This window comes from Dermacentor andersoni, chromosome 7 (genome assembly GCF_023375885.2).
Source record: "Dermacentor andersoni chromosome 7, qqDerAnde1_hic_scaffold, whole genome shotgun sequence".
NCBI lineage: Eukaryota > Metazoa > Arthropoda > Arachnida > Ixodida > Ixodidae > Dermacentor > Dermacentor andersoni.
The window spans coordinates 144,810,543-144,838,245 of NC_092820.1; the positions used below are offsets into that span (position 1 = coordinate 144,810,543).

At 46.8% G+C, this 27,703-nt stretch overlaps 1 protein-coding gene across 1 annotated transcript in view; it reads left to right on the plus strand.

Annotated features, from left to right (window-relative positions):
* Positions 1 to 24,668, plus strand: part of LOC129380230 (uncharacterized) — a 37,641-nt gene extending 12,973 nt beyond the window's left edge. Inside the window, exons 6-13 of the mRNA XM_055071961.2 lie at positions 4,127 to 4,270; positions 7,231 to 7,438; positions 10,069 to 10,216; positions 12,800 to 12,909; positions 15,890 to 16,013; positions 19,851 to 20,021; positions 22,481 to 22,618; positions 24,434 to 24,668. Of these exons, the coding sequence (XP_054927936.2) occupies positions 4,127 to 4,270; positions 7,231 to 7,438; positions 10,069 to 10,216; positions 12,800 to 12,909; positions 15,890 to 16,013; positions 19,851 to 20,021; positions 22,481 to 22,618; positions 24,434 to 24,604 (1,214 nt within the window). The 3' untranslated portion in view covers positions 24,605 to 24,668. The remainder of the gene's footprint in view (positions 1 to 4,126; positions 4,271 to 7,230; positions 7,439 to 10,068; positions 10,217 to 12,799; positions 12,910 to 15,889; positions 16,014 to 19,850; positions 20,022 to 22,480; positions 22,619 to 24,433) is intronic.
* Positions 24,669 to 27,703: the final 3,035 nt, after the last annotated feature.

Below are 27,703 nucleotides of genomic sequence, written 5' to 3' on the forward strand. Positions count from 1 at the left end.
CTACGCCCCTCGCCGCAGCTCGTTATGTGAAACCCGTCTTACAAACTTCTTTTAGATCGGCGAAGCATACAGAATTATGAGTCTAATACAGCGCTGGAATTGTACTAAGCTTGTCTATCCTCCTGAGACCCCTTGTACAATAATTGCATATTGAGGTCAGTCCTTTATAAAATTAACTCTGAACTAATTTCGCAGTCGTATCGCTGACGACAGGAACTGATTGGGATAGGACTGCAAGGAGAGTATATTGGTGATGTCAAAAGCATTGATGTGACACCACGTACACTTCCAAACGTCGCCAAATATGACGTATCTGAAGACACAACCCGCGGTAAACCGAAAGTCACGACACCACATATATGAAGTTAAAAGCATGCAAAACTGTGTGCAAGTGGTTTATAGATATCGCTGCCAACAGCTTCTGAAATAATTGGCACTGTTTCGATTGAGACCACTGAGTTATCAACAACTACGTCAAAATCGGTAGGCTCGCGAAATGCGTTTTCAACGCTTTGAGAGGAGCTGAAAATCCAGGATGCTACGTCACTTTTCCAAGCCACCGCACAATGTAAGAGTTTCATTTTTGTTTCGTAGTTTGACAAAGAAAATCTGTTTCTGCGAAAACATATATAACACGACCATTTTATGTACGAAAAGATACTGTTATCTTCATATAACCCTGATTTTCGAACAAAAAAAAACACTTCTTGTTTCACATTCGTAACATATTAGTTGGTAAAAACAAGCTGACTTAAGAAGCTATTATATTCCGGAGGTGTCTTCGGCTACATTCACGCATGCTATCGGAGGAGGCGGAAGCGGCAAAAACTTCATAAAATCCGACCGCCTATAGACGGCAAAACGAACGGAAAACCAGGCGGTGAGTCGGATCGGTCTCGGACCAATATTTTCGCCATGGCGAAGTGGAAAGCCGTTCCGCGTCACCGGATGCTGCACTAGCATGTAAACATCCGGTCGTAAAATTTAACATCTTCCGTTGTTCATTGTTCACTCTTTCAGGAACTAGCCAAAAGTATCAGAACTATGTCTTCTTCCTCTTCCATGGTAGACGAAAGTTGATGACGTCACGGGCAGTTGTGTGAAATGGTAGCTTTCAGTAACTGATAAGTCAATGAATTAACAAACTGCTTGAAGTGGTGCGATGAATAGCGCCACCACGCGGACAAACTTACGCAGGCTCGACGGATGTGGCCGAAAGCGGCCATGGTTTGCGCTGCAGTGGCGAAACGAATGTGAACATCTTGGAAACGCGCGGAAAAGATTTTCCGCCCGCATTGGCCTTTCCGCCCGCTCGCCGCTTCCCAAGTGTGAACGTTGCCTTCCGGTTTCACGAGGATGTGATGAAGCGTTCAAAAAGTCAGACACACCAAACGAATAGGAGCTGTGTCCAAATCCTCGCTCCACGGATAGTTGCCTCGGATCCCGGAGGCATGCTGTTTTTTCGCTGTATTCGCCGCAAACGATACGGGAGCCGAAAACACGTCGTTGACGTCATGCTTCGGATACGTCCAGTAACACCGGACGTAGTGGCATGTTGTTGGGTTGCAGAAAGGTATAACTTCCTTTACGTACTGGAATGTGCGTTTTTGTCTTACAATAGTACGGAAAGATGATCTTGCTTGATTTCGGAGAAAGATATCATTGTATTGTGCGGATTGTTCAATGTGGCACTTGGTCAATGTTACTTGTCTGATTTTTAAGGAAAAAAACTGCCAAGTTGCCTTTGTCTGCCTCTTGGATACGTTCTTGAGGGATTAATAGAAGCCAATATCTTAGGCCACGCTTTGTCGTATTGCAGACGACGGAAGTTACAGAGCCGCCATGTTTTAATCATCGCAGAGTGCCAGGGGTGTGCGGGAACGCAAATTCAAAGTTCGTTTTCGCGACTAGCCAGGCAGGTAAGCGTATACCAAGTGTCATACCGAACGATCCAGGCCGTCAAATGCCATATTTCCAGAAATTTAGGCAGCAACATAAATTAGTTAAGGGCGAAAACATTTTTTTTCAGCGATTTTAAGAGAAACACGCGATTCCTTGTATACAGCGTATTTGATGTATGAGATACTCTGATAAGCATAGATCAGCGGGCACAATTAGTTTTGTCGATGCCGTCGGTAGCGAAGAACAAATATCCAAGCCACACTGACCACCTCGCTTAGATCGTCGTTGCGCGCTGATTGCCTGCACTTCGACATGTCCTCGTACCGTTGCTTTTGTTCATGTCGCTGACGTGGTCACTGGCCACCACTTTCGAGAAGAGGCATATATATTCGACATCATATTGTTCTGACATACCAGCAGACTATTCTTTATTGTGCAGAAATTTTAATAATTTGCCCATGGCAGCTAGCACAGTAGTAAAACCTTGAAATTTATTCATAGAAGAGCCAGATATTACTTGCGCAACACATCCAAATGAATAATTGGCTAATTATTCCGACAGACGAGAGGCGATGCTACAAATGGATGACCTGTCGTACCGTGCTTAACTCGTTCCACTAAGGTTCCATTAAGCACGTTTAACGCGTCTGCAAAAATAAGAAAATGTTTTACTCATTTAGCCGAACCTGTGCAGAACGTGGGTAATAGCGTCTACGGATGTGTTTTTACGACTCAGCGTGCAATTGTACGGACAACCTGTCGCACGCATACCGACAGCTGCCTCTCACATGTTTTCGAGAGATTCCAACGGCCAAGAACAAGGTTCCGGTATGGGCATTTTTCAAATGAGCCGTGCGTCGGATCCGACTCGATGCTCAGTCAGAACTTGTTGGGAAAAAAATTTCTTTGATTAGCTGTTGTCGGTACATCTCGTACGCCCGCGGATCCCACTCCGCTGTCGTGCTTCCAACTTGGCGAGCGAGCCAGAAAACCATCCGATCCGCAGATTACGATGAGTTGGAAACGATGTCTGCTTCTCTAGTACTGGAACATTCCAAAAATAAATTCGGCAGCTGCACTAAAGACTGCCTACTTGAGGAAATGCGAAAGCATTATACAGTACCTCTGGTGAAATCTCTTGTTTCTTCGCGCGTTCCTTATAGGCGCAATCTTTCGCCTTCGTTCTAACGGAGGCGAGAGAGAGATTCGGCCTCGGTAACGCCAAATCAAAATGCGCCCTGTCTTAACAAGCCCGCTTGCTCGCTAAGAGTTCATAGCTCGAAGGGCCGCTCAGAGGCGTTCAATCGGGCATTAATGTTTTTTTTTATTTGATACACTCATGACGCGGCGCCATTTCCTCCCCATTGGCTACGCCGTCACGTGACCAATGACGCACAAACTCCGCACACGATGCATCAACCAGAACCGTGTAGCCGCACGGACACTTTTTGGTACTAGAGACTTTTAGCGTGTCCGGTATTCGGGCAAGCGCGGGCGGTTTTCCGGTTTAGCGGGGGCGTCAACGTGAGCGGCCAGATTGGTGGCGCCAGCTGGTGGCGCAAAGCTCAACCACACAAACACAGAGCTAATTACTATATTCTGCTTAGCTGCTGGCGTAAATTTTCGACAGTGGCGTAATCGTGTTCCCAATTACGCCGCTGCCAAAAATTTGCACGAGTGGCGAAGCAGGATATGGTGAGTTACTGCAGTTTTAGCTATGCGTTTGTCTGGTTGAGCTCTACAACACCAGGCGGCTTCACCGCTCACGTTTACGCCCCGACCATCCGGTAATCCGCCCAAACCGCTCCCGTTTACCGGAATAGCGTACAAGCTAAAAGTCTCTACTATCTTTCAGTCACGCCGACATATTTTCGCTTTATGGGGCAAATAACGCTTTCGCATTAATAATGGATTTAGGCTGTTCGTTACGACTGAGTCGTACACGGTGAATTGCCTGACGCATTTCGCACTCAACGCGTGTACATATCAAAGAAAGGGTAAGGCGTGCAGACACGGACCCAAGAGAAGTGGACAACACGAACGCCGCATTCGTGTTGTCCACTTCTCTTCTCCTCTGTCCGTGTCTGCACGCTTAACCTTTCTTTTCATTATGAACCCTTACAAACGAGTTCAACTTTCTGTCGCTCTAAGCGTGTACATTAATTCGATTACAATAGCTCGGTTTTGACGACACGCGACTCATTCTGATTTTTCCCGCCCGCAGCGACCACGATGCCGACACCGACGACGACACCGACGACGACACCGACACCGACGACGACACCGACGACGACGACACCGACGACGACACCGACGACGACACCGACGACGACACCGACACCGACGACGACGACACAGCTGCCGATATGTAAGCCACTTTCGATAAATAGAAATGCGCGGATAAGCTTTTTTTCTGGTATACATGTGTAAAGCGCCCGAAATGACTCGTTCACACTGAGGCGACCGTCGTTCGGAGGTGCGCGGATCCAAATCGGCGGCGGCGCATTCCGCCGCACCGATCGATATTATTTATAGCGATTTCTGCCGCTTCTGCCGCCACCCGAGTCTCTCGTCGCGTGGGCCAATCAGAACTCGACTCAGCAACTGATTCATGCCTTGCGAGTTATATACGTAGACAGGAATTTCCTTGTTTCTTTATTATTATTTTTTTTTCGGGGGAAAGAGAGGCAGGTGCTTGTTGTCGCACGTCGGTATTCTCAGGGACAACGTTTAGAGACAGAAAGAGAGCGGTGTGGAACAGAGAACAAACGGCAACAGCGAAAAATTCTTATTTAACATTCAAAGAAAAAGTGGAGCTGGGGAGGGCATGTTATGCGGAAGACAGGCATCCGAAGGGCCATTAGTGCAACAGAATGGTTTCCAGGGGAAGGCAAGCGCAGTCGGGGATGGAAAAAAAATTAGGTGGCGTGATGAAATTAGGAGATTTGCAGGCGCAACCTGGAATCAGCTAGCGCAAGAGTGGGGTAATTGGAGGTCGCTGTGAGAGGTCTTCGTCTACACCCCCCCCCCCCCCCCCCGGCCAGTGGGCATAAATATAGACTGCTGCTGCTGCTGATGATGATCCCTGGTACATGCAAATTTGGACCGTTCAAGTTCGTTCCCGGTGGGCACCGCCCTGGTTACGACGCGCCATGCTTCGCCTGGCGGCACTCCGCCAATCATTGATCGCGTATGATCTCGTCTTCTCACGATCTGTCTCGACAGGCTGCGTCAGCTGGCGCGCAAGTGAAGTTCACAGAGGCTTTGAGAATATTGCCCGGTTCTGCACGGCAAGCGCCACCCCAAGCACAAGTATAAGGTCGAGAAAGACGACCTCGCGCGAAAAGTTATAAAAGCGCGAACCTTACGCTAGCGCAGGACAGTATTGGGGGGACGTGGTAGGGAGGGTGAGAATGGGGCTGGGCGTGGCTGGAAAGGGGGAGTGCAAGATAAAGTTCATGCTTGGCAGATTACGCTAATAGTAAAGTAAGGCGAGCTTCTTTTTCTTCTTTTTCTACCTTTCTCGGTGTTTGCGAATGCGCGGTGTTCACGAATTGCGAATGATGTGAACGACGCACCATTTCGGAGGAAAGAGATTCCGCGCCGCTTAAGACGCGCCGACGGTCCCAGTGTGAACGAGACACAAGTTCAAGCCTGAAGAAAAACATAGCCTGCATGCATGGGGTCAAGGTAAATTTGGAAGCACAAGAAGCGTGCGCACAATATGCCAGCTTCCAGATTCGGCCCTGCCACGAAGGCTAAGTGACCCGGGGTCAGAAATCGCTGGACTCGGTTCTTTCATGAGAACTGTTCTTCGCTGACCGGCCACCGATTTGACCGGTGTGTTCTGCGCATACGAGCAGCTTTGAGTGCTCGAATTAATTTGCAGATACAAGTGCTGAGAGTAGTAACTGGAACAAATGTGCCAACTGCTTATTTTTCTCTATCACTATGCTTGCACGTAACATTTAGCCTTACGAAATGCACGTAATAAATGCGGACGTTCACTTACCCTCTTACCCTGTTTGGCTCAAAATATGGTCTCTTATTCTATCGATGGTCACCTTAGAGACTATTGTTGACACGTATAATTTCTTTATTGATAAGTCTTGCGGTGCTTTCCCAAGCAGACAACTGTAGGCAGTGTGACGTAGAAATACAGAACACAGTCTATCGCGTCAGTACTCCTTTAGGTGATGTGTACTGTAGCATTAGGTAAACTCATTGGTTATGAATTAAAAGAGCCCCGTAATCTGTTTTTTTCTGCATTGTGGGTAGTAGCAGTGATCATATCAAAAAGTGCATCTGAATGGGCCCTCCAGTTGCCGTTGCTTAAACTAAAGAGAGAGAAAATAACCGCTCGAACTGTACTAGTAAATTAACATCTTGCAATAGCAAAAAAACCACTCTTACCGTGGTGCCAACCTTGGTAAGCCTGAACCCGCACGTAGGCGAAGAAATTTTGTACATATACCGTTCGGTCATCTGTAAAACTTAACCGCAGTGCACCAGTCTAAATCAAAGGCAGCATTTTAAGGCAAACGAAATTTCAGAAGGCCGCCCAAATTTCGACTGTGGCACATTCCTTCTAATTACATGCCGTACTTACGACACTTGATCGTAACGTCGTCGTTTATGCGTTATAGCGGTGCTTTGTTTTGTTTGGCCAGGATTAAAACTCTGATACACCACAGCAGCATAGTTAGGAATAAGTGCCTCATACACGCGTGTTATCAGAAGGGCGCGTGCCCTTTCGACGTTGCTAAGTGAAAGTTGTTGATATTTAGGAGACGTTTTGAAATATCATTTTGTTGTCAAAATGCCACGCGATGAAATTCGGCAGATGCCTACAGGGTAAATGTCGAAAACACTCCTCGGTGCGAAAACCAAAGACAGGTGGTGACGGTCACTGTTAAGTTCCCGCACCATCCTAGTCGTGACGTCAAGGATTTCGGATAGCGTCTGCTGAGGCTTAGTTAATTTCTTTATGGGCTTTAAGATACAGTGTGTTCTCAAAAAGGAGGCTGAATGCAAAACTGCAAAAGTTCCGAGAACTTTTGCTGAACCACAGCGGCCCGAATGCGTTTCAACACGTAATTCGCAAAATTGAAGATTGGCTTCCATTTTCTCTTCTAATATAACCAACCTCATTACCACTAAATTAACGAAAATGCAATTTGGGAAAGAATACTTCGGATTATAATACAATCTAAAGAACCCCGTGTGGTCAGAAATCATCCGTTGTGTCCCATCATAGCACGTGCCCCGTAATCATAACGTGATTTTCGCGCGTAATATCTCAGAACCTTTCTTTTTTTTTTAACCCAGACCGGGAGCTTCTGTGTACAGTGGGCGAAACCGCAGTCATGGTGTACATGTACCCTCCAGACAGGATGTGTACGTACTTGTACTACACACACGTGATCATCGACGGGAACAACATATACGGCGTCAAAGTGGAGAGCAGCTGGCTGAGTTACAAGTATCGGGCCTTGACATACCGCAACGTCAAGATGGGAGTCTCCTTTGACCACCGGTGAGGAGCACGTGCTTTAAAAGGCTGCTAATGCTACGTGTCATCTTCCGCTTCAATCGCTATTGGCGCAGACTAGGCCTAATACCTTGAACCGGATGATGACGACGATGATTATGATGATGATGATGGTGATGATGGTGGTGCCACCACAGACTGGACCATGACCTCGTACCGGACGAGGGTGCTGATTATAATCATGACGCCTAAATTTATCTAGAGGAGGCTTGCATGATGCGGTTGTGATAACGCAGACTACGCCTACCACTCTGAAGAGAACCGATCGTGATAATGATGCGATTATTGCAACGACGAAGGGAGATGTAGACTACGAGTAACAGCGCGAAAACCAGAGGCAGGAGCGATGGTGAGGAATTATTCAGCTGCCACGTTAAAACCGATGGAAGGACGATGACAACTAAGCCTAACGCTGAGCTAGTTTTCAGGATGACGATGATCATGATGATGATGATGATGACGACGACGACGAACATGTTGCTTCTCCTTTCGGTTCATGGTGTTAGGCGTGTTTTGCAATAGTCACAACAGCAGCAGCTGCAAATAGATGGTACGCGCACTGCGTTTGAGAGACTGGATCGTTCGCATTGCCTCGAGTATCTTTTTTTTAGTCATCGAGCGAACCTGCGGTTTAGCCCGCTGGACTCGGTCATCGATGTATAGCATTCCATGTAGGTAGCTCGATGATCTCGGCAATGACCCAGTGGTAGAGCGTCCGTCTCGTATGCGGGAAGAACGGTGTTAAAATCGCGGTCCCGCCGGGAACACGCAGTTTTTTTTTACTTTTTATTGGGTAGAGATGCCCCCTCCCACCCCCACTCCATCCTTGTGTTCGGCTACTTGTGGGGATTCGCATCCCCACAAAAAAAAAGGGGGGGGGGGTAGGTCTGTGTGGTTTGTGTGTGTGACCTCTGGGTGGGCCCTTGTCCCACCACACGGCCGTGGTGACAAGCATTCCACGCGGCTGTGACGTGCAGACTTATACCCCTGTCACACGGGCACCCGCGAACTCCATTGAACTTCTTCGTCTTTACGCCAATGGAGTTGCGCTCCGTGTCACACGGTCTCCATTGCGCCAAGGAAGTAAAATGGAGATTTTGGGCGAAGGAAGTTCGGCAATGGCAATTATGGATGGATGGAGTTCTCTCGTTCCTAGGTAGCTGCAGTTCCGCAGAAAACCATGCTAGTAAAATCGTCGTAACTGGTTCATTTACAAATTTTAACATTATTCTTTTTTTGCCTTGGGGGTGTGCGCCACATAATGGAAGTTTTCATTTGTTTTAAGGGCATCAGTGTCTGTACCCTCTACACCAATACTTCGCCACGCCGCATCGGGAAACGTCGTTCCGCCAGTTCGTTTGTTTTTATACGCACGCGAGCCGCACTTGTCGTTCAAGCCGAGTTTTGTAACTCATCTAGAAGCAGTTGAGCTCACCGCGAACACACAGACACGCACGATTACACAACGGAATCACAACTCGAAGCGCACCGGCCCAAGAACGTGACCCGCGCTGCCCACGCATGAAAGCAAGAGCGCAGTGTGGCCAGCATCGCTTGCAACTTCGCTATGCTTGGAAAACAAGTCTTCCCTTAACGTACCGCAACCTTTCTCGCTATGATTTTATATTATTGCATACTGCGTTAAGAAAATACACATATCTAGATTATATATAGATTACTTTAACGGCGACCGTATATGTCAACAGTTGCGCGCGGAAGTAAGCGCAGCAGCGCCGTTTCTATCCCGTGCGGCGTCCGTCGAAAGCTCGCACTGTGCCGTGTAGCACGGCCGTAACTCCATTGCCGTCAATTTCCGTTAGGGAGTTTCATGCTCAACGGAGTTCGTGGGGTGCCCGTATGACAGGGGTGTAAGAGCTGTCGCTGGGCGCCCGCCGGTAAAATAAATACAAGCGCCCGGATCTTCTACACCTATATCGAATTTCGAATTTTATATCGATCTTCTACAATTAGATCCGAATTTTCCGGATCTTCTACAATTATATCGACAACAATTTGCTCCGAATGCAACATTCGAAATGTCTAAAAATTAATAGTAACTAATTAGGTTATTAGGCGAAATACAAAGAATAGCCTGACTTGCACAGAGCGACGGCGAACAGCGTTACTCTGCTTTTGTCCACATACGTGGCACTTAAGATATTATGAAATTCTTGCACTAATTTGGTGGACATGGTATACCCGTTGTTCTACAAAACGAGTCCCCGCTTGCGTAGGTTTTCCTTCCTCGAGAAACCATATGAGAAAATATTTGACAATATTGATTATTTAATCCTCGAACTGAATATGCATCCAATACGAAATTTCATTAGATTCCTATTACATATTTCAAATGTTCGCACGAGCCTCATAAAGGGGTGCGAGAATAAAGCCTTTAAGATACACCACGTAGAGGTTGCGAGAACGAGGTCGGTAGAACGTGCGGCCTCCGCATTCAAAAGGGAATGCTCGTACCATCATCTCCATCAGCCGACGCCGCGAATGCATCGCAAACGTTCCATGAGCTTGCATACCATCATTTTTAGCATTCGACCGTCCATGAGGCCTTCGGTTACTTCCGCGTCGCCACCCCGTGATCCATCTTGCTTCCGTTTCAGGTACATCACCGCGGACAAGATAAAAATTGCCGCCAGTGCTTTGGCCAAGCTGTCCGATAACAACATTCGGCACTTCGGCGTGCTCAATGTCATCGGGAAGGGCAGTGACATTCTCATAGCAGTGGACTCCATGAAACCAGTTTTTGAGGTGAGTAATCGCTGCGCAATTCGAAATTCCCTCGGGTTCTGCCCTCAGGTAACGGGGGCCCATCGGTTCTCTACACGCCATCAAGTGCGTCCGATCCGACACGCGCATTTGCGCAGCACAATGCATAATCGCAGTTGTACCTCGCAAACTTGTACCGCTGCTACTCTGAGCAGACACACACTCGCACAGAGCGAGAGGAATGACGCCTTAACCAGAATGAAGAAGCTTGCGGTGTATTTTTGGCGTTGACGCGCCTGCCGGGCGTCAGGGGGCATCGGCTGACGACGTGCAGAACCTTGCGACTTGCGACACCGAGTGCGACGCTCCGTGCAAAATGGAGACAACCTGGGCGTCTACTGCGGCGTCGGGCACGCAAGTGGCGGATACACACGAGCGCCGCCAACGCGTCCCTACGCCGTCCGCCAAAGGCGTCTGCTACGGCGTCCGCCATTCGCGTGCCCGACGCCGTTGTAGAAGGCGCGGTTGTCTCCACTCGGGCGTGGAGAACATCGAGCCACCCTAGCCCGTATCGTACCACAGCGCCCGCAGCCATATGAGAAACCCGGCCCACGCCGAAAATCCGTCGCAAACTTGTTCCTTGTCACTGGGTCTTACGAGGAGGCGAAAGGTCTCCGCTTTGGTAGCCTCGATGCATTGTGGCAGCGTACGGGGATGTAGATGTGGCATGAAGAATGGTCACCTGTGCCGCGAACTTATAGCGATGCCTTTTCTCGACGCTAAAGCCTTTTGGCGCTTTTCACGTTCGTGAGTAGCTGCGTTCGACGCTCCATCCAAGGCAGAGCACCTCTTGACCCCTCACGAACGCGAAAAGCGCCAAAAGGCAGTGCTATCGGAAAAGGCATCGCTGCAATATCGCGGCCCCGCTCCTTAAGCCACTTTCTATACATGTCGCCTGCGTGTTAAAGGTGCCTTTGAACACGTTTCGGACTGAATAAGAAAACGTTGCCACTCGGTCGCTGAGGCTGCTATTAACCAACTATTACTGCACTGCATGCAGCACGGGATATACAATCTCGTGTCGGAAACAGTGTAAGTTTGCTTCCTCTCGCTTCTGCTATGCCGTCAAGCAACTCCATGGCAAGGAGCTGGCCCACGAACGCTGTTGGCTGATTTCCTCAAGGCGAAGACAGTTCTTCTCGCTAGGTCTATTGCACTGTATCTGGGCCGAAATTAGTCTAATTTTCAATGCAATTCGTACTTTTTTAATGCAGAAGGTAATAAGATTGTACAAGTATGCATGATTGCTTCTTTTCCATGGGTTCGTAGCATGACGACTTCAATATCGGGCTTCCGTGTTCAAGGTCCTGTGCTCGAATCCTGCCGTCGGACAGTTTAAATAATATCCTTTTAATTATTTACAACGCAGAACATTATTAACAATGATCACTTTACACTGTCACGAAGCCACGGGAAGCCAGAAGGACGAAGTTTAGGCCAGTCCGTGTACTGCACATCGTGCCCACGCTGGCTGAACCACCCTGCTCGCAGCTGACGCAGACACTAGCGCCAGAGTTACCTGTGGTAATTATTGTGTGAAACTCTTATGTGGTGTGAAGCGCAGTTTACCGCGGCCACCATGCACGGGGTGCCGCGACGAGTGCTTTCGCCGCCGCGATACTGAACTTTTAGCCGGGACTTTGCGCTCTTAGCTTCTCCGCTGTGCAACTGTCAGCACGCTAGTGGAGACGAAAATTTAAAAAAAAACGGGTATCGGTGCGGTAACTCCACTGTCCTTTAAAAGTGAGGCCACGCTATGACTACTAAGTAAGTATTTCAGGGGCCTTTTAAAGTACCTTGTAACAGCGGTTCTGTTATTTTATTTTTTTCAAAACTGAGCAAGTGCGACGGTTTTCAGTGAACACCTTCTCGCAGCAAATTTAGAAATAAAGGTATGTGCAAAAGACGCACACAACACATGTGCGTGTGGTGTTCACATATGCTTCGAAACTCAATATTGCCCGAGAAGACTCAATGTTATTCCACAATAAGTTAACAGACTTTATTCAACGACTTTATTGTTGTGAACACTCGACATTAGCACAATAATACTCAATATAATTAAACAATATATCAACAGAATTTAGTCAACGACTTTATTGTTGGAAACTACTCAACAATGGCTCAATAATACTTAATACTATTCAACAATATATCAACAGAATTTAGTCGACTTTTTTGTTTTGAACTACCCAACAACTTTACTGTTGATGTATTGCTCTACGGTTTAAATAATTATTGGGGTAATACTGAAAGGCTATTGAGTCAACAATTCATCAACAATTTGCCAACAACATTTCAACAGTAATTTTCATAACGGTTGGCTTGCGGATACAGTAATGGTAAACAAATGTGCCTGAACTGTTGGCCACACAAGCTTAAGAAACAGTACACAATAAAGAGACGTCACTCGTTCGGGAAGTAAATTTTTGTTGTCTTGTAAACGCGAAACACGTAACTAAAGCCAATGCACCTTCTCAAACGGGTGTCGGAGTCCTCAGATTTCATTCTTCAAAATCTGTCCCCACGACGTTTAGCGAGCACTCTTTTTTTTCCTTTTTGCAGGAGATCAAGAAGAACTTTCGTGGCTCTCACAATGTCATTGCGATCGGAGAACGTGATTACAGTCTTCCGAGAATGGTCACCTTAAAACTGGCGGTCGAGCAGGCTGTAAAGTAAGTATCGTGTGCATGGCGGTGCGGTGCATGGAAAGGGTACATTTAGCAGTGCATCTTTCCGTCGCGCTGTGGCGCTGCTCTTCGTTTGGTATTGTATATGGCTCCTTACGGGAGTCGACGTCTGTGGCGCTTATTCGGCCGAATCGTTTCGAGCACTGGTCTCGCATCCGACAACGAATCTTCTGCGCATCGCAGCGGAGCCCACTTTTTGGCCACGTGATTGCGCTCCGCGAATAAGCAAGCGCCTGATAGGCGCGCGAAAAGCAGTCGCGCAATTATGGCTCCGCTGCATGGGGTTCGTGTACACGATTACTGCTGTGCACAGTCCAGGAACGCCGGAGCAAATGCCCATTTGTGAATACGACTGTAAAGGCAAAGGACACGCGGTATACGATTCGGCGTGCAATCTCAAGTTTCAAAGAGATGACGTCAGATTCGAATCAGTCAGTAACAGCCGTGCATGGCAGTTACTCCTGCCAGGAGTCCGCGGTACTCCCTTTTTTGAAAGAGAGTGCCAGCGATATTACTTCATGAAACAGTACAAGAGCTCTCCCAAAGAAGAGTTCAATATGGGCCGTGAGTTGCAGTTACTCGGGCAATAATATGAGCCACTGGCGCTCCAACTGTAACGGACAGAGCTAACGACCACAATCCGTTGATAAGCACGAAACTCGAACGCAAATTCTGGGATTTCACCTGCCAGAAGCACCATCTGTTTATGAGGCAGGGTACACTCCGGATTAATTTGGACCACCTGGAGTTCTTTAACGTGCACTCAATGCACAGTACACGAGCGTTCTTACCGCGTAAGCATTTTTGGGCCACTTCCCATGGCAATCTGTCCGTCCGTCCGTCCGTCCGTCCGTCCGTCTGTAACGTGTGACACGTCGCCCTAGTTAGGTATACATGGAGTCCCAGCACATTGTGTCATCCTCGATACATGGCGATACATACTGTTAATAAAGGTAATATATATATATATATATATATATATACATACATTACCTTTTGTAAGTCGTACTTGAAGAAACTTCGTGTCACCTCGATGCGTGGTTCATTTGGATCAATTGTCTTATGCTTCGCCATAGCCTCCTATATAGCCTACATAGCCTCCTATATATATAAGCCATAGCCTCCTATCGGAGGCTATGGCATCGCTATCGCTAATACTGCTTCGCGTGATTACTATTCATTCCGATTTCTATTGAACCCAGCTTGGCCGCATTTTGGTTACTGAGTGAATTATATATATTTATTACCTCTGCATTCAAGTGGCAATGTTTCCATTCCTAATAAATGTTCTCAATTATTAAAAGAGAGTTTTTTTTCGATCATGAATCGTTAGCACTGCCTACTGGAATAAGAAGTAATAGTGAGGCACGTATCATTCACGCACATTTCACACGCCGCTGATAAAAAAACTCTGTCGAAGGGGTCACTGAAGTCTGCAGATTTTTTGTTTTTCTCAGGATCATAAAAACACGACAACAACCTTGAAGTGAGGTGAAGATACAGCAAGATATTCATTTTCTAGGCACAGGCTATCCCTACCAATAGAAAGTTTTGTTAGCTGGCTAACTGTTTCTTTTAAAGAAATGTATTAAGCTTTGTCCTGTGTATATATATATAAATATATTGTGTCTATGCATGGTGTTCACAGCATAAATTTTTTTAACTGTTGTGAAAAAATACGGATAAGGTAGCCGCCTCTGTTGCTCCTAATGCGCTTGTCTTCCTATTGTCAGGATTTTCAACAATAAAGCCGTAGTATGAATTACTAGCCGTGCACGTCCGCGCCAACAACGATGCAGTAAGCATTTAGACCCAATAATATTTTAACTGAAAAGGTAGAGGCAACTAAAAAGAAGCCTCAAATGATGGGGGTAAGAAAACTCTCATAACGACATTTTAGGAGGGGGTTGTAGGCTTCGGCATTGCCCAAGGGGGGGGGGGGGGGAGGGGTCTGCCGCTTTCCGCGGTAAACTGTGGAGGAGGCTCAAGCCCCGGAGGCCCTCCTGCCCCCCCTTATTTGGCGTCTATGCGTTGCGTCATCCGCGGTGTGCATAACTCAGCCACTAAGTCAATCATTCTGTGCATGAGTGCAACGAGACCAACTGGATATAATGCCTATTCACTATATGAGAAGTCGCACTAGGAAGTTTCTGCTGTAATTTTCCATTCATCCCCGATCATAATGCGGCCGAAGTACGAAGCCCTCAAAAATAAAAAATAAAACGGACATGCGTGCAGTTACTACTGCACATAGAAAGGCGTCACCAGTATTCCCTTTGGGGAGGACATTGCTGGCGACTTTACTCTGATAAACAGTACTACACTAGTAAAAATACTTTGCATCCTTTGGGGCTCATCTCATCCCAGAACAATAATCGTCATCTGTCTTGCCCGCATTTGCTTTCTTTAACGCTGCGAGCCCGGTACTTCCAAGTCACGAACGGCTAGCGCGTTATCAGCGTGACACAGCATTCTCGACAGGAAAGTAGCACAGAGTTTTCAAGAAAGGAACGGAAGCAAGGCAGATGCCGATTACTCTTGTAGGACAACATAAGCCCCAAAGAGTGCAAACAGTTATAAGAGTGCGTCGCTCTCTAAAGCGAAAACGGATTTGTGTGTAGTTACTCCCGTAAAGAAGGGCTTCACGAACACTTCCTTAGTGCATGGAGCACTTAAAAAAAAGGTTCACGCATTCTGAGTCGTATTTTGTGCCGCAAGAATAATGTTCATCTGCCTTGTCGGCATTTCCTTTAACGCGGCGAGCACGGTACTTGCAGGTCACGAGTACTTACAGGTCACGAGTAACGAGCGCTGAGTTTTAAAGAAACGCAAGCAAGGCAGATGACGGTTATTGTTGCGAAAAAAAGCCCCAAAGGGCGTAAACGTTTTCAAAGAGTGAAGGCCTAGTTACTCTCTTCACAAGGAGGGTGCGAAATATGCATTTCCTGCGCTCTGTTGCCCGCAGTTCATTCGCCGTGGACACGGTCATCGCCATAACTTCAGTGAGCTCGGCGGAGAGTAGAGAGAGCTGCCGCGCCGTGCCTCCGAACCTCCTCCGCAGTCGGCCAGATGAGAAAAACCCGAGCTTGGTACGTTTGCTTCAGCCTGTACAATTTCTAATTACGTCCTGGAGTCGAGTTCATCTATAATCACATTTTGCAAGCAAAAGCCACGGCCGGTCTCAACCGCATGGGCCGTATTCACCTGCTTCCTTTGGGAGTCGACGGCCAAGGCCAACCACGTGAAGGATGCTAAAGAGTATTTACCTTTCCAGGAATAAACTGAGCCAGGTAGCTATAAAGTGCGAGGTTCATTGACAGATTTATTCAAAATTAGCGAAGATGAAACAGAACCTGGACGCAGTAAGGGTAAAAGCAAGCGAATTCAGGCTGGTACTCATAAACGAACATACAGCTTTCGAACAGGAAAGTGGAGATAACTGAGAGGTAAAGGATGAAACCATAACTAGGCTCATTTCCGAAGCAGCAATTGAAGTGGAAGGTAAGGCACCAAGGCAACCTACATTAGAAGTAATGCTCTTTCTATTACTAGCGATGAAGTTAGAAGGGCCTTGCAAGACATGTGCAAGGCCCTTCTAAGGCCCCCCAGAGAAAAGCGGCAGGAGACAATGGAACAATAGAGAATTTATTCAAAGATGGGCGAGATATTATGCTTGAAAAGCTTGCTGCCTTGTGTAGAGAGCGGGAAGAATGCCATCATAATACTAATCTATAAGAAGGGTCATGTCAAAGAATTAAATAAATATAGGTCCATTCTAGCTAGCTTTCCATATAGCATTAAATATTCACCAATATAACTTCCAATAGAATCAGGGCAGCACTTCAATCAACCAAAGAAACAGGCAGCTTCAGGAACAGATATTCTACAGTGAATTGCATCTATTTGATCAATCAGGTAAGTGAGAAATCCGCGGTGTACAATCAACCTCTCTGTGTGGCTTTTGTAAATGATGAAAATGCATTTGATTCAGTAGATATGCCAGCAGTAATGGAGGCATTGCGTAATCATGGAATACAGGACGTATACATGAAAAGATTGGGAAATGTCTAGAAAGATTCCACAGCTAACGTGGTTTTGCACAAGAAAAGTAGAAAATTATCAAGAAAGGGGTCAGATAAGGAGAGACAATCTCTTCAATCCTGTTCACTGCATGCTTCGAAGTATTCAATGTATTAGACTGGGAAGGCTTAGGAGTCAGGATCAATGACGAATATTTCTGCAACCTTCGTTTTGCATGCCAGATTGTCCTGTTAAGCAGGACAAATTACAACTGAGGACGAATGACAACAAATGATTGAGAGTCTTAAACTTAAATCTGTAAGAGTGGAGTTGAATATTATTATGCACAAGACAGAGGCAATGTTCAATAGCCTGGCAAGGAAACAAGAATTCAAGATCGACAGTCAGCCTCTACAGTCTGCACAGTAATACGTTTATCTGGGTCCAGGGAAAACAGGGGGAAGGCGGGAGATGGAAACTGAAGATGATGAGCAAAACGAGAACAAGGTGAAAGCAGGACCCATCGTTTCGACAAGTGGACTTGTCTTCTTCAAGGCGACTTACGCTTTTTTTTTTGGGGGGGGGTTCTTCTAAATGGGCGAGGGCGTAAGGCGGGTGGGCGCGGCAACGAGCGAAGGTGTGTTAGCGTCGAGGGTGTCGAATTGAGAATAAAGGAGTGCTGTGCACAATGCCTGGGACTCGGCCGTCGGTCAATCACGTGTCAGCCACCGTGCCTGGTGGTCGTGGGGTATTGAGTCTCTGAAAGAGATAATAGAAGGAGCGGCAGAAATCGGCGCTCGTAAAAAAAAAATTAAAAGTAAATATTGAAATGGAATAAATAAGTATACTTGTTTCTGTTACCCTGCTCCTAAAGCACGGTAACAAGTGTTTCTGCATTCCTCCCTCAGCTTAATTTAGGCGCCGCCACTTTGCACAGCTCCGCTGAGCCGCCGTGATGAGCATGCCTGGTAGTTGTATAGACGAAGTTCATCTTGTATATCGTTTAAAGCTACAGTGTAAGTGGGGCGCGAATGAGTACCTTCGAGGCAATGCAATGCAAATGACTGGTCCAGTCATTTAAGCGGGATATAATTTCGGCACCGTAAAAAACGTGCATCATCTTTGACGAAACGCTAGCTTTCGAAGAGTAATAAATTTTTCTTGTGGCAGACTGATCTACGGAAGAGACACACTCTTATGGAATCGCTCCACGCAGACTTAAGGAACCATGCACACGGCAACAACGCTAAGTTGTGGTGCCGGTAAAAGGGGGACGATTATGTTTGTTAGCACAGTTCGTAGATGATGTCACTGCAAAAAAGAATAACAATATGCCGGAATTACGGTCGCGGCAGTTGATATACAAGCAACGCTTTTTTGCGAAAAAAAAAACAAATCGCGCGAAAGTTTTTTTTTGTTTTTGTTCTTTTGCCAAACGACGTCCACTTCGATGGCGCGGCACATGGCAGGGCCACTCACAGTGACGTCACACTGTTTCCAAACAGGGAGAGGTCTATTCGAGGCACACTATAGTCAAGCCTGTAATGCTTCGTCACGGCCCTCCCTGTTCGCAACTGAGCACCATGAGCAACATGAGCGCAACAAGAGCGCGCGTTTGAAGCATTTATCTGGCTTAGCTATGGAGTTCATGTCGATTGCAGAAAGTCTATGGCCGGGCTGGTTGTGTGGCCATTCAAAGAAGGCGTTCGCTTCCCCCCAAAAGTCCCAGCCAACTGACATTCCTTCGAGCGGTAGCAAATATTATCCGGTTCAAAATCGCAAACGCGTAATTTTCTTTTGCCTGGTGCATAATGCACATTTCTTGCACATTTCAGTGGGACTTCACCTTTAACTCCTGACGTATTTCTTATTTCTTGTTTAACTCTACTGTACAGAGATTCACTACTGCCATGTATCGTATTTAATTCTGCACGAAGTGCCACTTTAGAACGTACCTTGTTTATCTTCTCGGAAGCCAGCAGGGCCAACTATTAAAGTTAAATATTATGCTTTATAAAACCTTTATACGCTTGTGTTTCAATCTTGCTGCCACCTCTAAACATTGAAATAGGGTCCTGCAAGTGTAGACAAATGTGTTTCAACGTTTTTAAAAGTGCCCGGCAAAAATCTCGATTAATCAATTCGTCGATAAAGAATCCTGCATCGAAAGCGATTAATCATCTAAAGGCTGAAATGATCAGTGATTAATCGTTAACGCAATAAAAAAAAGTAATCGACCATCCCTAATTCGCAAGTGTATAGCCGTTTTCTTAATTAGAACTGGTGCACGTTTACCGCACACCTTCCGCACTAATCCAAGGATGTTCAACGCCAGTTGATTCGTTCGCTTCGCGCACAACAGCAGCTTGGAACGATACGAGACTAGCAAGTCTATGGCCGCCATTTTTGCGAAGAACGAAGCACTAAGCAGGAGGGAATCGTCCACGGTGTTGTGGCTATGCCGGCTACACGTATAAATTCGGCCAGTGTCAAATTAAGCAATTGCTTGACCTTTTTAAATGCAAATTATTGTCGGTATGGCAGCATTTCAGTAATTTCTCTATCTGCGCGTTTTCATTCGAACAAGAACAGAACGTTATTTTCGGTATCGCAGAGCCTGAGTAAATATTTTTTTTAACAACTTCAAAGCGAAATCGCGCAACAAACCACCCTGCAACCTGTACAGAAGCTTGCCAGTAAACACATGCTGACGAGACTACTTGTCAAGGCCGTTTAAATCGTACAACGGACACCGAACTGTGGCACTACATCTCACCGCGCAAGAATTTGCTCACGCGGGTCGCGTGGCTTTGGCTCTGCTGCGCGGATCTACCGCAACAAAGTGCAGCCAGCGGATGGAATCGTACTGCGTAGCGATATTCAAACGCGCCCGGAACTGTGTGCAGGTCAAGCTCTGGCCTCTGCTGAAAAGGAACGCCACTGACAAACAGACCACAACGCTGGGACTTTCGTTCGAGATGGGCACGCTGATTTACGAGCTGACCAGCGAGTACAACAACCTGGCTAGCGCCGTCAACGCTAAATGCAACGGAACTTCCCTGACAAGCAGGGAAGCGGTGAGTTTTCGAAGACAAGAATTTCTTTGCTGACTTCGTACGGGTCGTGCTGGTCGCACGGGTCGTACGGGCTTAGCATTTCAGGCGCTAAGCCATGCTCCCTAAACGGTTGCAGAAAATAGTGCCCCTTCCTCTTCACAATCTCTCTCCTCCTGGAACTGTGGTTCTGCTCTGTTTCCCCTGTCGACGTTCATAGACTGTACGAGAAGCTCATCGACCGCTACACGGGACCATACAAAGTTATTCGCAAGATTAGCGCCGTGAACTGCGTGAAGACTCCGCTCTATCCTAAAGCATCGTCTCCTACTTCACTACCGATTGACGTGGTGTATGTGCCACGGCTAAATCCTTATCACACCGCCAATGACACACAAACTCAGCGGCTGCCGTGACGCCGCCCGTGACGCCGGTGACGCCGGAGCTGTGGAGCCGCCTGGTGGCATAGAACTCAACCAGAAAAACACAGAGCTAAAATTGCAGTAACCTGCTGTATTCTGCTTCGCTGCTTGTGCAATTTTTCGGCAGCGGCGTAATTGTGCATACGATTGCGCTGCGGTCGAAAATCCACACCAACAGCTAAGCAGAATATAGTATCTGGCTCTGTGTTTGTGTGATTGAGCCTTGCACCACAAGCTGGCGCCGCCAATTTGGCAGCTCAGGTTTACGCCTACGCTCAAAAGGCAAACCGGCCGGGCTTGCTGAAATACCGGACGCAGTAAAATTCTCTTAACGCCGCTATTGCGCATGAATGCTCCAACGGTTCCTTGAACGCGATCGTCAAGAAGCGCTGCACGAGCTGGCAATCAGCTTGGCTGCTTCATCTCATTGTAGATGGTATGCAAATAAACACATTCCCTTTTCTTCGACGTCCGCGTAATTCCCGTATCAATATAGTAATGAACCACAAACAAGCAGGACCTTTTATCTTATTGGATATCCACTGGCGACATTAATCCTGCGTTTTGTGTAGGTTTGGTGTGGGTCGTGCACTGTACATATCATTTCATTTTTTTCATAATATCCCATCCGGAGGAGCATGCGATGCCTGCCGCCAGGCAGACATGGCTGAGAACGTGGACTGCTTAGAATTTTGACGTTTGACAAATTTACAGCTCCTTAAGGGAAACAGCAAATACTGAAAGAAGAAGAAAACAATAGGAGATAGTGCTCAGTATTTCCTGTTTGAAGCTTTTGCTCAGGGGTTGTTACCTAAATATATGGGAACAGAGAAATATATTTTATCGCTAATCACCACGCAGAATTCGACGAGATCATTGTTGCATTTAAAAGAAGTCGAATTCTAGTAATTACAGGAAGCAGAGTTTCCATTAAGGCCGTCAATTTTTTATTAAATATTTTGGAAAATAGCAAAATTTCAAGAACGAATATACCAACTTCACAACTCTCTAACTCAGCAACAAAGATCTAACACTAAGCCACATTTAACACCGCTGCTAAAACGGACAAATTGATGGAATATACACTGCTTTAAATACGCTTCTATATGTGCGTAAGACTTTTACAAAACCCTTACAAGTACCGTAGAAAATTTACACATTTCATTTAGCACATTTGTCCGTTTGAGATACCCCTCTAATTGTTATCTGTGTTTGTATACTGTAGGTGCAGTATCTCTCGCACTTTTCTTCTGTACACACCTCTCATCACCATTCAGCCCTCGACAACCATCACACATCACCTTATGGTCCTCACTTCGTCGCTGTATCGATGAGAAATATTATTGCAAGCATAGAATTTGGTTGCACATAGTGGATAATGGAAGTGGACGTGAATGGGAAGTTTTGAAACCGAATTGAATACAAATCGAAAAGTGCCAGAAGCGAAGTGAGTCTAATGTCGAATAATTTTCGAATATTGAGCAGGCCATTTTTACCGTTACTGTAAACAGCGCTTCACGTTTAACGTTAGCAAGATTGTCATAATATGGCGCATTATGACTCGTTCTTTAATAAAAGCGCCAGTTGAGCATTCGGAAAGAATAGGCTGTTTATTCGCACGCTTAGGACACGTTGGTGAGTGTGTACGGCAGCAGTTTAGCAGGAAAATTCTGGTTACCTGGGCGACGTATTCTTCTCCACTGCATCTAAATTCTCGTATTTATCTGCAGTCATGGATGAAATTTATTGCACTTTTCGTTCACTGTTATGCTTGATCGCGTACAGTCGGCGATTTCCAATATTCGGAAACTACTCCAAAGGCCTTCGTATTTACGGATAGCGACTATTCGATTGGAAGACGCAGTCGAATAGGGGAACATTCGATTCGTTATTTGAAAGTTTCAAATGTTGGCACACCGTTAGCATTTATCGAACCGCTTCAATTAAACTTTTGCCTCACAATAAATTTCATCATGTGCATCGGATCTGCACCTGCCTTTTTGCTTACTAATGGGAGTCGAGGGTACTGATTCGACGTCGACTGCTGGCGTTCCGTTCTAGCTCTGCGGATCGGCGAATGTCGTCGACACAGCCAAGCAAAAGTTGGCCGCACCGTACCTCACGTACGGTGGATTCCCGACTGCTGGTAACAAGAGGAGAGTCGTCTTCACGGACTACCTCCACACTGCCACTGAAAGGGTCAGTACATAGCAGCGCAAGCGTGAGGCCGTAATTCGTCAGGATAATTTTTTTTCCACAAACCTCTTACCGTTTGCCGATTACCGGGTTATACAGAAGACAACCGGGTTGGCGGCGCCAACTGGTGGCGCAGAACTTATTCAAACAAGAACAGGATAATTATTGCAATAGCCAAGTAAGTTCTCTACATCGCAGCTGGTGTAAATTTTCGCCAGCGGCATAATCGTGAACATATGTTTTTGATCTCTTTTCCAATGGCTCATCAAAAATCCAATGGCTCATCCCACCTCCCGCCCCCGTATTGCAGAGGCTACAAGCACACCGCAAAGTGTAGCGAACCTTGCGTACGTATGTACGTATGCATACAAGTACAGAAAAGCGAGAGTTTCACTGAAGAACACGCTCTAAACAAGCACCTATCATAAGCAGCAATTGATCATACCCCCCGTGACCACGCCAAAAATGCAATGGCTCGCACCCCCGTAAGGCGGAGGATACCATCCCTCAGCAAAGTGAAGCGAACAGTGCGTGCATTCACTGATGTCGCCCATACAACACAGAGAACAGCATACATTTCAACAAAGAACAAGCTCAAACAAAACAAGCGTCCGAACCATCAATAAAGCATTGCATCAATCTAAGCTGCTGTAGTGATTTTCAAAAGCTTCGCTGGACATCAGGAGCATGAGGAGATGTCGCTACCAGCGTTTTTCCTTCTGCGCACTTCTCCGGTAACCCGATAAACCGCAAACATTAAGAAGTTTCCAAGGCAAGCTAAAGCTCTCTAATATTACAAAGCTTTAGCTTGTCCGAAAACTTCTCTTCGCTTACGGATTACCGGGTTACCGCAGCCGTGGACAACACCGTCAATGCTGATTGCGACATCGCGTGACTCTTTCAACTACAATGCGAACTGTTCTTGTATCGCGTTCTCGGTGAAGGAAAGTCATAAACGGGGCGTCGTTAAGGAGTTTTCCGCTACCAACGCTTTAAAACAGCAGTTATGTACAGTACAGTAGGTCAGTGAAGTATTAGCTTTGCGCGCTACCTGGTTAAACTCTGCGCAACGCGGTACCGCCATGGATGCGGCCGTACACCACCCTGGTGACCCGGTATACCGCAAACGGTAATGACGTTTACGGACAAGCTAAAATTCTCATCGAAAACTGACTGCTGTGCAGTCAGAAACCGCGGCGGACATGCACAGTCCTTCACCAAATGCCTGTATCTTTTGTACTACCCCAGCACATTTAGAAATATTATTGCGCCTGCGTGTTCATTGTAGACATGCACACAGCTACTATTCCATAAAAATTTTCAGAGCTCAGGGTTGATTACTGTGCTTTTGTAACGCAAGAAACGGTAATTTATATTTTTCTTAGCCTCTAAACAGCGCCCAAGCAGACGAAGCGTGCTGCTGATGTAGTTGCCACTACGACGTAGATCCTAGCTAGCCGCCTCCGATGTTTTCCCAGGAAGCAGCGGGCCACCCCGGCCGGCCCCTAATCTCAGAGGTCACGCTGATAAGCAGCGAGTTGTAGGCTATCCGTCACTTATGGCAAGTGGTGATGGATGGGTTTTTTTTTCAGCTTCTTTATCAGAAGCGGCTATTTTTTTTAGAGCTTTGCATGACACTACTGTTCGTATTTCAAAAGTCAAATTTTGGACGGATGTTCCTCGACATCGACAGTATATCAAACTAGGCATATATTCTACGCGTTCCAAAAATTTTGTCGCAGTCGGCCTTCAAGAGTACACTCGTTGCGGAGCGCACGTCGCGCCTTGTCCTCTTATTTTTCTTTTTTTTTTTTGCAGTTCATGAACGTCAGTGGCGGAACTGGCAGCAACAACCTTCGTAGTCGAGTGGCCTGGATGTTGTTCAACGTGCACCTGGGAGACACGGCGCAGAGATGCGGCGGTATCCGGACTTTCGAGCTCGAAGATAATTTCTGCAAAGCATTTCTTCCGTCAGGCCAGGGATGCTGAAACAACGCAGGCGATTTCAAAGGAGGAAGATAAAAATGTAAAAAAAAAAAATTTCTGCGCTTCACTGTGGCGTGACCCATTGTTTTTAACGCGATAGCGTTAAGGTCACCGTGTTCAAAATTTGCTACGAAACCCCGTGCTGGTGGTCCCAAAATTCTTTAAAAGCTCCGATTCAATGTCATGGGAGTGACGTTTCCCCGGAGCTAGGGAGTGATACTCCTGAAAACACCGCGCCCTGAACCGTTGAAGATGCGCGGCCAGCCGTTCTAACGTCACGGTTCCCAGAGGCAACACTTCGAGGACTGTGAACCCCGGCAGTCCTGCGTGCCGTGCTGTTTACGGCCACTTCCTGCTGGCACAAGCTGGATGCCACAGTTTCCGCGCCGTGCCTCCGCCGGCACCGTAACTCTTGAAGCTTGGAGCTCGTCATCCTTGGCCACCTGCTGGCACTTACTAGAAGGGCACTAGCCCTCCCTAATCCCAAACTGAGGACGCCGAGCTTGGAGCCGAAGGAAACGTCAAATTCTAGTGTCTATACGCGCCGCTAGGATGCCTCGATAGTACCGCTTCTGTCCGTTTCAACTGCGACGCTGTTGTCAAGGCGTCCTGATTTGCAACGTCTGGCTAATATCTGTGGACAGGAAGGCAACAATTTAGGTTTTAAATTTTAAGAAAATCAGGTGTTATGGTATTCAATGAAAACAGTGAACAGGCAGCGCAGGTACAGGGCCAGAAAATACCTCGGGTAACAGAACATAAATACCTTGGTGTATGGATAAACGAGGGCAATAGATGTATGGAAACACAGGACAAAACAAGACTGAAGGGCAAGAGAAATGCAGCCATAATGAGGCACAGGGCGCTATGGGGATAGAATAGGTACGAGGTCCTCGGAAGCGTGTAGAAAGGTGTATTGGTTCCAGGACTTACTTTTGTAAAGGCGGTTATTTGCTTTAAATCAGAGGTACAATCAGGACTCAATGGGAAGCAAACGTCAGGGGGTCGCCTCGCATTGGGCGCTCACGGGAAGACTACAAATGAAGCTGTGCAGGAAGATATGGGCTGGACTAGTTTTCAAGTGAGGGAAGCTCGCAGTAAAATTGAGTATGAAGAACTCCTGAGAAACATGGAAGAAAGTAAATGGGCTGGGAGAGTGTTCAGGTATATGTACAGGGAAAACACCGATTCACAGTGGAGGAAAAGAACTAGGAAGCTTTCCAGCAAGTATGTGCCCTGTCGGCTGGGCAACACAGAAACAAAGACTGCCAAGCGGAAAGTCAGAGAGGCTGAAATAGTCTCGTGGGTGGCGGCATTGGAAAGGAAACCTGCCATGAGTAACTACTTAAGAGAAAAAAACGAAATCAGGAAAGAAACAATTGATGATAGTTCAAAGGGAAGCTCATTACCTTCCGAAGCGAGATCGGGATGCCTTAGAACACGCACCTATAAATCGCGATATAAGAAGGAAGAAGAAGCGTGTGCTTGCTGCGGTAAAGCTAGGGAAACTATGGAGCATGTTTTATTAGAATGTGAAGACGTCTACCCAGCGGTTCATTCAGGCACCACTGGCCTCCTTCAAGCCCTTCGGTTCAGCGGGAGCAGTGGAAAAGTAAACAGGTGCGCAATTGGCATTAGTAAGAGGCGATTGGAGGATTGGTGGACGAAAAGTAGGGAAATGACAAAAAATGGAGACGTACAAAAGCACAGTTAGCAATAGGGGATCAGAAAATTTGGATGTGGAAATTCATAGTGTTTATGTGTTTTTTTTTTTATTGTTTAACTTAGGTAGGACGTTAAGCAGTATAATAGCAAGAGCTTGGTGGCGCAACCCACCGCCCCGTTCGAAAGGGGACGCTCATAACATCCATCCATCCACCCATTCTCTCCACGCCGCAGATAACTCCTGCCATCAGCCGGCTTTTCCTCAAAGAGCGCTCCACTTAGCCATGGCTTCCGAGATTCGAAAATATGGCCATGCCACATCCGCTTGTATTTTAGATGCCCGCGCAGTTGCTCCGAATTCCATTGCAGCCAGTAGTCTACGGCGCCAAGACCAGGTAGGCCTTAATTATTTATTTTTTTGGAGTATGGACAGTTTGCGCATGGGTCTGCTGCCTGCCTGCTCGGGAGTGTTCGCGCCCAGGGTGGAATAATGTGAGATGTGCATGAACTGGGCAGTGGCGCCGTGGAGAGATCATGTCCGGCGCTCAGCCTGTAAAAGGCACGAGTAGTTGGGGTCCTCCAGGGGGAGGGGGAAATGAGGTCACATGGTCCGTTTGCGCGCGCTTTCTCAGCAATGTGTCCAGTATTTTAGCGCATAACGAAAAAGAAACTGCTTGGTCCCGCATTCTAATACGGGGTACAAGTCCTGCAAAGCTAAGTTCTTGTTCTTTTTCCCCAAAAGACGATGATCGCCTTACCAGTCTGTGCGATCCCGAGGAAGGATCGATCCTTTCAGCCGACAGAATATATGTGTGCAAAAAAGCTTCGATCACCAAGTCGTGTGCAATGAATTGACAGCGCAGCGTGATCTAGTATACTGTTGGAATGCCTATCAGTATTTTGCTTTTGCAAGTCAAGCGCAAAACTCACGGGCAGACAGTGGATACAATACACGCGCTGCTGTCCCCCGTCGTCTCTGTTTTATGTGCTCACTTGCACTATGTCGTACCAACAAGGCCGGATTTCTACCCTTCTCGGGTATTTTCCTATATTTTACCGTACCAATAAAACTTTCTTCTTGCACATGTTCTACATCTCTTTAGTTTTCGCACCCTGGGTATATCTGCAAACTCTCGTGTCCTCTCTGTTCAGTCTTCTCGTAGGCGCCCCCGAAACAATCGCCCGATTTAGTTTTAGGTCATCGCATCGAATCACATAAGTTTAATTAGCACACAATTCCTTTGCTACCACCGTTATCGTGAATATACTCTTTCGCATGGATAAAGGACATGCTGAAGGAACGGGCTAATTTCATTGCTGCGTGTGTAAAACTTCGTAACGACCGGGTCACCGTCGTAGAAACTGCGTCAGTAACCATGCATCATCAAGGAAGTTGGACGCAAATGTGGATCCCTCATATCAGATCATGATTTTTGC